The sequence below is a fragment of the Perissodus microlepis genome, chromosome 14 (genome assembly GCF_051167445.1).
Source record: "Perissodus microlepis isolate ML-2025 ecotype Zambia chromosome 14, ASM5116744v1, whole genome shotgun sequence".
NCBI classification, from domain to species: Eukaryota; Metazoa; Chordata; class Actinopteri; order Cichliformes; family Cichlidae; genus Perissodus; species Perissodus microlepis.
In genome coordinates this window covers 24,930,394-24,940,411 of record NC_140474.1, presented here as the reverse complement: position 1 = coordinate 24,940,411, position 10,018 = coordinate 24,930,394, and the positions used below count along the sequence as shown (strand labels likewise).

At 40.1% G+C, this 10,018-nt stretch overlaps 1 protein-coding gene across 1 annotated transcript; it reads left to right on the top strand.

Annotated features, from left to right (window-relative positions):
• Positions 1–1,966: 1,966 nt before the first annotated feature.
• Positions 1,967–8,937, top strand: LOC146374015 (uncharacterized). The gene is made up of 7 exons (XM_084949888.1): positions 1,967–2,247; positions 3,113–3,242; positions 6,050–6,143; positions 6,378–6,508; positions 6,684–6,826; positions 7,466–7,663; positions 8,542–8,937. Exons 1-7 carry the CDS (start codon positions 2,237–2,239, stop codon positions 8,657–8,659), a joined length of 825 nt encoding a protein of 274 aa, XP_084806014.1. The 5' UTR covers positions 1,967–2,236; the 3' UTR covers positions 8,660–8,937.
• Positions 8,938–10,018: the final 1,081 nt, after the last annotated feature.

Genomic DNA, 10,018 nt, shown 5'->3' with positions numbered 1-10,018 from the left:
TCATTTTAAGGACTGCATCAATAATTTTAAGTACTGTCTATTTTCTTGGTAATTTTGTGGAAAACAAACAGTTTCCCCTTGTTACCTTGTAAGTACACTGGTCATGGGCCATAGTGTGGAGTGGCTTAAACTTACATTTTTACATCTTTACTTTTTTATATATTCTTATTTGATATTTATTAAATTGATGTGCATAATTGATTTCTCTATTATTCAATTGTCCATTTTTACTCACGGTGTAATAAAATTACTTAGAGTATAATGTGCGTCTCCTCTCCTGTAATAATAGTTGAGCAAGTTAAGCCACTCCAAAATGTGCAATGTACATATGTATTGCACATTTCCACTAAATTACCAGGAAATTATGCAGTGCTTAAATTTACTTACAGTATAATTGTTTATTTGTTTCCAGCAAAAACATGATTTCTTAGCCCCTTATTCGAATGTCCCTGACTTTAAGTACTTGCATGTAAATATAACTACATTATATTAAAAATGTTGAAATCTGATTAAGGTGCTGGGGAATTACGACTTTCATCGTGGGCGGTGTTATAAAGTGTTACCAAAAGTTAAACGCACTTTTAATTCAAGGACACGACAGCTTATGCAGATTGTAAACAACAGACCTTTCCCTAATTCTAAAGCTGCATAACCACTAATGCGCCAAACCAGCTCCAGCTGTGTCTTTTAAGAAACGAGTGAGTGAATGATAAACACGCAATGCTTTAGTTATTGAAGCCTTTGGAGTTTAGCCAGACATTTTCCAGCAAAGGCATCTTGGAATTATTTCAAGCCTGCATAACCTACCCCTACGGTGCCCCCTAGAGACAAAACACATGCAAACTCCAAAACACTTGCAAAATCCAAAACACTTGCAAACTCCAAAACACATGCACACAGATCATGTAGCTGGTGAAGGGAGTGAGACCTGTGCTCTGGTCATGCTGCTGGTCATGATCACTATCAGGTACTCAGGAAACTGTCGGTATTTTAATATATCTTAAATAGAATAAAAGAATCCTGATTAAAAAATATTTTCCTTTTGTTTATATGTAACATTTATGTGCACATCTTTTGTTACGTTTGCCACACAAAATGAAGTTGGCTTAAAAAAATACAACTAAAGTTATTAAGAAAGATCATCATATAATGAGTCTGTCCATCGGAAGCACTAAATCAGCTAACAATAAGCCAAAGCTCTATGCAAAGTTACAAGGACTCATTTCCACACTGCTGAGCAGTTCCTAGTGTTTTCACTTAACTGTGAGAAGCGAGATTCACTATTAAATGTTAAACTCAATAAGCTAAACTATGGAGAAACAATAGTCCACGGGTTTAACAAGGTATTCTTAATCTAAACGTCTTAAACGAGCTGCGATGATATCTGCTCCATATACCTTCATTGTGTGCTCCTCTCTTACCTCTTCTGCCCATAGTGTACAGAAACTACAAGAAAATACAAAGACTTTTCTCTAGCTACTGTCTATTTGGACAGTTGCTGGTTAAATACTTGCAGAGATGCAAAGTAATTTGTTTTTAAGAATTTCGTTTTATTGTTTGGTCTGGCTTTATAGATTTATTCCACGTGCCAGCAGCAGGAGGGATAATAATCACGTTTGTGGCTACAATTGAACTCACAAAATGTAATGCATGGTCAGCCTTCCAAAAGGTTTACAATACCGAGTGAACATTAACAATAATTTACACACATATGTAAACTGCCTTAGAGTTGACACACTTTGTAAATAGTTATATGTCGAGGTATTGCTTGGGCAGGCATTTTCTTGAGAAAACGAGAGGAGGAGCCTGTGTGGCAAAAAAGACGAAAGAAAGAAAGAACTAGAGATCACTAGGTCACATTTTCAGTAGGCTTATTTGTGATTTTGTCACCTTTGAAAAGCCTTCGTTATACTAGCTGTCACAATCCATTTGAACTTTGAATAACAGCTTCACGAGCGCGTGGTGCGGCCCTCACGCGCACTCTGCTCTAATTTCTACCTGTCCTGAGTGATAAGCCTGAGCAGCGCCCTTGGCAGCTCCGGCTCTGGGCCCACACTGCTGTCAGTCTCTCTCTGCAGAGCCACAGCCGACCAGCAGGACGGTCAACTCTCGCTGGGTGAATCCTAACAAACACAGCGGGCTCCATGGGTAACAGCCACGGGGCTGCAGGGCTACAGCGAGCCGTCCGCAATGTGCTAAAGAAGGCCGGGAAAATTCATCACAAGGCTCTTGGGACATGTCAGAAAGGTAAGGCGAATCAGCTGTGTCTGCATGACAGACACCAGCTTCACTCTGTGACGCCCGTCAGTGTAGCTTTTTCATCCAGTGCATGTGTGATGTGAAATTATTTGCCCATTAATTAAGGTTTTCTACCTAAATAAAGAGAAACCTTCATTAATGCCATTGCTAACACTTGAAGGCTTTAGCCCTCAGTGACATAGCCATATGGCTACAATGAAATGTGGAAGCTTGTTTCTACTGAAAAAATAAAATATAATAACAATAAAATTAAAAAAGTCGTCGAAATTTAGACTGAAGTCAGTAACTCGAAAATTTGAGATAATATCCTTAACAGTCGTCTTACCTCTGCCTGGCATTTCATTTAGTTCATCACAGTAATAGTCTCTATTACTACCCTCGGTTTATTTGCTCTCTATATTTTTTATTGGACCTCGAATATGTAAGAAAAAAAAACGAAGCCAATTTAGCTTAAAACGTAGGTATAACATTTAAAAATCCTTTAATTTATATATATTTAATTAAATATAAATAAATAAATATAGTATCATCTACGCAGTTCTTTTGTATGATAACTATTTAGCACACCGCCACAGGGCATGCAGTATCAATTATAGAGGGTCCAGCTACCCCCTGCCGACACAGATTATTATAACCTAATAGCACCTGCTCAGGTGTCCTCTGGAGCTATGGCAACGGGTCCTAATCTGCATTGTCGGGCCCAGTTCAGTGTAACCCTAACCACTCGGCCGGTGGTCAGGGTTTTAGCACACACCAGGGATTACATTACCAAAGAACAGCTCCACTTCAAACAGGGATGGAAGATGGGATAATTATTGTCTCTCTTTTTATTTTTTTCTCCACCTTTTCTCAGCTCTTCAGGTGTGAACACACTCACTGGCAGTTTCCCCAAATCCCACTCATCCCATGGCTCTGAATTCAGGGTTACAGGCACACCTCTGTCTGTGGACCAAAGTCCTGACTCTGGACTAGTATCTACACCCGTAAGTGACACGCACACACTGGATAAACCTGTGATTACCCTTCCCTCACAAATTCTCCTTTGCCTCCTCCTTCCTTCATCTTAAACAGCCTTCCATTTCATCCCGTCTCCCTCTCTCTTTTAGCCATCTCTGAGCTGAAAAATATTCTCAGTCTGTTCTCTGCACTCGCTGTTTTACCCTCGAGCCACTGGCCTCTCGCCTAGACTGCTGTGCAGAGTGTTTTCTCACTCACTCTCTTACTCTCGCTGATATGTGATTTAAGAAAGATGGGGGGAAAAATCACTCCTCACCTAATCCTTCTTATGTTCCATGCAGAGTTCTCCCACTTGGGCTGAAAAAAAAAGAAACCCCTCTGTATGTCATGTCTTAAACAACTTCAAAGTGTTTTGCTTAAAATCCTGCAGCAAAATAGCATCTTTAAATAATTATTTGCAAAAGAAAAAGGCCTTCTGGTTTGAGCTGCGTGCATGACTAATGCTCCTGCTTTAGTAGAGACAGGGATGCTTTTTTTTTTAAATTATTAATGTATTTAGATGTTGTCAGATATTGTGATATAAAGACTGTATAAGGGAATGAATCATACGCACTTCCCATTTAGATTACGTCCATTATTGTCTCCCACACTGTTCAGAAACCTTTAAGAAAACATTTACACTGGAGAGTCTGGAAAAGGAGGAGCAACAGTTAGCTGGATTTGGGTCATTCCTGTGTCTAGATTACCAGGCGGAGGGAGTGGAGAGTTACACAGTAAGAGTGAACAGGATGAGTATAAAAGGGTTGATAAGGTCAAGGCTGCTGCATCCCAAAAACAGTCAACATAGGATCATAACTTTTCATTTCATATGATAAATATTTGCATAAATATCCCAAGATGACTTTTAAATAGTCTTCATTTGAGGAAAAAAATGCATAAATGGAAAATATTTTAATGTTTATCATTAGAAGATGAAAGTAGATTCACAGACTTACTAATGAAACTATGAGCAACAGCTGCTATTTGATTTTATACAGTTGATGTGATACACAGCCCTGTAGACGGGGGGTAGGGCTAAACTGGGGAAAGAATGCATGCACTGATACGTAAAGAGAGGAAAGAGAAGGATGATGTCAGCAAGACAAGGTGTCATTACAGGATAATAAAACTGTAGCGGCTCTTGTCGACCTTCACAGGTAGCAGTATTGGTTAATAGTCTTATAAATGAGCCACTGATTTTAGCTTCATGCTCTGTGAATGCTCGGGGAATAAAGTTTATGTTGGACTAATGGGCAACCATGGTAGATTAAACTTAATTGTGTCTCCTGTTCTTCTAAACGATTCCCATGTATCGCTCTCTTTTTGCCCATTGACATAACAGTTATTTGACTGTCCTGATCTTGAAGCTGAAATTAATTTGACTATCAATGAGGGGAATGTGATTAAACTTGGGGGGAGAATATGGCTCATAACTGGTGTCATTTGCACAACACACCTCACTGAAAGGTGTCTGCAGATTTGTGACTGCATATGTGTCACAGATGATATCATAGCTTTGAAACTTGGCAGAATGGTGCATTCACGAATGGCACTTATTTACGTATTTAATCAAGGAAGGAAATCTACACTCGCTGGCCACTTCATGCATTACACCAGGGGTGGGGGAACTCCAGGCCTCAAGGGCCGGTGTCCTGCAGGTTTTAGACGTGTCCTTGATCCAACACAGCTGATTCAAATGGCTAAATTACCTCCTCAACATGTCTTGAAGTTCTCCAGAGGCCTGGTAATGAACTAATCATTTGATTCAGGTGTGTTGACCCAGGGTGAGATCTAAAACCTGCAGGACACCAGCCCTTGAGGCCTGGAGTTCCCCACACCTGCGTTACACCCTGCTCGTACCAGGTTGGACTTTTCCCTTCGTGGCGCAGATTCAACAAGGTGCTGGAAACACTCCTCAGAGAATTTGGTACATATTGACCAAATTCTCTGAGAGTTTCTGCAGATTTGTCGGCCGCATATCCATGATGAGAATCTCCCATTCTATCATAGCCCAGTGGTGCTCTATTGGAGTGAGATGTGGAGATTATGGAGGCCATGTGAGTACAGTGAGCAGCCATCAGAAGATTGGTACACAATGGTTACAAAGGCATGGTCAACAACAATGGTCAGGTAGGTTGTGATGTTTAAATGATGCTCAGTTTAAGGGGCCTAAAGTGTGCTAATAAAGTATTTCCCACATTACACCACCAGCAACAGGAGCCTGAATTGTTGATACAATGCATGATGGTTCCATGCTTCTACATCATTCACACCAAATTGTGGTTAAGACCTGTCAGGCAAGATTTTGACAATCTGCTGCTGTCCAGTTTTGGTGAACCCATGTCAACATCAGTATCTGCCTCAGTTTCCATATTTTGGCTTTAAAAAGTTGTTATTTGAGTTTCTGTTGCAGCCTGGCTATTCTCTTCTTAATTCTGAAATCAGCAAGGCAAAGAAATGGTGCTAACTGGATATGTATTAATTATCAGTTCATTCTCTGTAAACTAGAGATGGTTGTGTTGAAAATCCCAGAGCAGCCCATTTGGTACCAACAACTATGCCACTTTTAAAGTCAAATAAATCACCTTTCTTTGTAATTCTGATGCTCTGTTTGAACTTCTGCAGGTTGTCTCGACCGTTTCTACATAACTAAATGCTGCCATGTGATTGGCTGATTAGCTATTTGCATTAACAAGCAGATGAACAGGTGTACCTAATGAAGTGGTCAGATAGTAACACATTTCTTGTGTATCTTGTCTGTCACCCTGTTCTCCTCTTCATCTTTTCTCATCAGCTTCCATCAAGTCGGTTCCAGTTTGTATTGTGGCATGGCCTGGAGCAGTGTGATGTCACAGGTGACCAGCTGACGTGCCCCAGGGTTAGAGAAGGTGTGTGGCTGATGTGAGAAAACCACCTCAGTAACCTAACCAGAGCAATAGAAAAGAAATTGTAGTTTTCTAGCTCATGAAGCGTTTTAGAAAACCTCTAAAGAAGCTGTGTCGCTGCCATTTTTGTGTTTCTTTCATTACTTGCGAGTCTCTTAATTTAGCTTCTTCACCAGATGAATAATAATGTGAAGATTGTTAAAGACTTTAAAAAATTTTTTTACATTATAATCAAAGGGCCATCAGAAGATGAGTTACATCTAAAAGAGAGGGGTGGCATCTGTTTGGAGAGAGGGAGGAGCAGGAGAAGAGAGGAACAAGGACAGAGATGGGAGGAGAGGCTTCAAGAGAACTGGGAAAACTGTCTGGTAAGCTAGCATGCAGGATATGTGTGGGTGTGTGATGTTAAAGATGCCATATATAGCACAGAAGAGCAAAGACATAGCTGCGGAAAGGAAAGAAGTGAAGGTGCAAACTGAGAAGAAGAGGAGGAGAGGGCAACAAAGATTGCTTCTGACACCTCTACCGCCTGTCTCTTCTCAGGAGTTAAATTTGTCCTATCAGGACTTGGGTGATCCCTTCCAGCAAGAAAATTTCCTCCGGATCCTCCGCCGGTTGATCCGAGTGGAGAAACTTCAACTGATTGACAACTCCCTCACCAGCCTGAGTTCTGTACGTCTGCCAAGGTATGAAATGACACCCAAGCTGCAGCACAACACCCTCATCTGGAACAGCTCCCTGGAGAAACTATGAATATTACATACTGTGAAATTCCAAATGGTTATATCTATATATCTCTCTATATATATATATATGTATATATATATATATGTATGTATATATACATACATACATACATACATACATACATACAGATAGATAGATAGATACATAGATAGATAGATAGATATAGTCCAAAATTGAAATTAATCTGACTGACATTACTACAGCATTCATTATAGCTTTATTAAATCCATTTAGCTGTTAAATATGAAGACAAATGTCCTGTCAAACAATATTATATTCTATAATTAATCATCATTGTTTTTATAACGTTGGCCACGTGGGTTTAGTGTTGAAGTCAGCTTCTGAAACTCACATTGCACTTTTTAAAATTATGTTATTTAAAGATAGTAGCTCAGTGCTTTTGAACAAATAAGTGAAGGTTATGTGATATTCCTTCTGTTCAGCCTGTGATGGGACTGTTTGCGTGCTAATTAGTGTTTTCTTACCTTCTTTCTTTTGTTTCTTATGTATGCTTGTCTGTGCTGTACTGTTTGGCACGAAACAAAAAGTTAAGCAGTATTTGTGTTTGCCATGGGCAGGTGCAGAGTGTTAAACCTGCACCGTAACCACCTGGTGTGTCTGCGTCAGCTGCCAAAGCTCCCCGCAGTGGAGCACCTTTGTCTGTCTGAGAACGCCATTGGTTCCCTGGGGGGACTGGGAGCTCTGGGGAACAGCCCACTCCGTTCCCTGAACCTGACCCGCAACCCAGTGACCTTCACTCAGGACTACCGTGCACAGTAAGCAGACTATACCAGAAGCTGAACTCAGTTCTGCTTAGTATTAATTAAACCACTACTGGTTACAAATAGAATGTGAATATGTGAAATAGGCAAAGTAAAAACACCAACATTTATCACGTTTTGATCATTTTGTCCCATTTCAGCCCCCGCCTATCCAAACATCCACTCACTTCCACAAACAAATCACTCCCTGTTGTAGTCCCTTTAACTGAGTGCATTGCTGCCAGTTCCTCTATAATCGCCAACATTTATGTTGTCCCAGTGGCTGTGTTGGACATCACAGCTCTCATATTAAGCCCAGTAGGAAAAAGCTCAGACTGAAGCTCCAGATTTCCCACAACTTCCTCAATTCATCTTGTTTACCTTAATACAGTAGAGTCTACCAAAGTCTTTATGAACTCCCCATCAGAGAATGACTTAGTGGGGGGTCAATCTTGGTCTTGACTGGTCCATCCCTGGATAAAAGATTCAGATGTCTGTTCCCGCTCTTCATCTGTCACATTCTTGTATTTCTTTGCGTGTTCAGTTCAAAATGCAGTCCCTAACACTGTAATGCCAAGTTTATTGTTTAAAAAAACAAAACAAAAAAACTGCAGTTTCAAAATAAAAGCAACAGTTGTATTGTGATTTTGCAAAAAAACATTAAGTTGGTCTCTAACGGGGAGTTATTCAAAGAGTGTTTGGTGACTGAAGTGGGACAAACTGTGTGATGTGTACTTTTTTATGTGTGCATCCTAATTTCCCATCGACCTGGAGACAACCAAAGGGCCGGATATTTCCTGTAGGCCATACAATGCCCAGGTCTGCTCTAGAGGATAATGTCTGTGTATCTATAAACTAATTTATACTCATTTTCTGTCTCTCTTCATTTTCAGTGTTTTCTCCTGTTTGCCAAATCTCGAGGTCCTGGATGGAATCCCCAAGCTGCCAGAAGACTTGCTGCCCCCCATTTTACTGCTCCCAGAAACCAGCAGGATGTGTAATATTTTGTGACATTCCTCTGTGGTAGCCTGCACTTTGAAAATGTCAGCTTTCAGAGATCTCCTCTGAGGGAAAGTGGCCAGGTAACATTTAAATGAAGGATTTAATATTTACACAAACTGTCATACTTACTGCCGTTAAGGTCACGGGTTGAGGCATTAAGAAGAATAATCGTAAGGTAATGCTTTTAGTACCAAGTAACAACTACCAGTATATTACTGATATTTTTAAAGAGGGATTTATATACAATTTACAGCTATTTTGATAATAAACAGAAAATACCATCAAGACTTTCAAGTGTTTATTCTTTATATATATTGTATATATATATATATATATATATTTGTACAGATATACAGACGGGTGATTCTAACAAACTCTGGATTTGAAGGGAAGGAAAGCAAGCTAATCAGACTGCTACATGACTCATTGCTCGGCATCTCTCAGTGCTTTGCTGAGCCAACACGTTTACACTCCGGTTTCTGCTGCAGCAGAAACATACAGGGGAGGATTTTATTAATATTATTATTATTATTATTATTATCATCCTACTGTCTTAACTATGAAAAAAGCAATTCCGGGGAACTAAAATTTAATTTCTTTTTAAACTGTAGCTGCGACTTTAGATTACACATGTTTGCATGCATGACATGTGTATTATATGAGAGGAGAAACAGGACATCCGCTTTAGAGGCTTATCAAACATTTAGTGTCCAGACTCCCTCGGATAATGGCTTCTGTGTCCTCAGGCTGACTGGGTAATGACCCAACAAACACACACCCACGTACAACTTGTACACACAAAAAAGTAGATAAAAAGAAATCGGTGGCTTGAAAAGCACTCACACTGACAGGATTTAATACCTGCTAAAAGTATGTGTGCTCTTGACATTGTAAAGCGGTTTGGATAAAAGGGTGAAGTCAATGACACGTGCACTGTTCTAGATAAACGGTGCTGCAGGGGTTACGGCTTAGATATTGATTTATTCATACATCATGGGAGCCTGTTCTCTTGTAATAATGGATTCACTTTCAGTCTGCACCTGCAACATAAACACATTTTGCCATGTGATACTGCAGAACATGATTATGAATACCGCCGCACACGCATCCCGAGCAGCCACCTATGCACATAATGGGAAGCAGCTGCATTCTCTTTGCTCACAGTAATACAGAGAAACAGAAGCTGATATCTCTCTAACAAGCGTACAGCCAGGCACAAGCTACCAGTTACATGCTTCATTGGGGTTTGTTTAAGTGTGGAAGATTGTTTGTGCAATTGTGTGTTATGCGCGCCGAACTAAGTCTCCAGCTGATGAATGAGAGATCGTTACTGGTGTAAGGAGACAGTGTGATCTGCTCGATGCATCT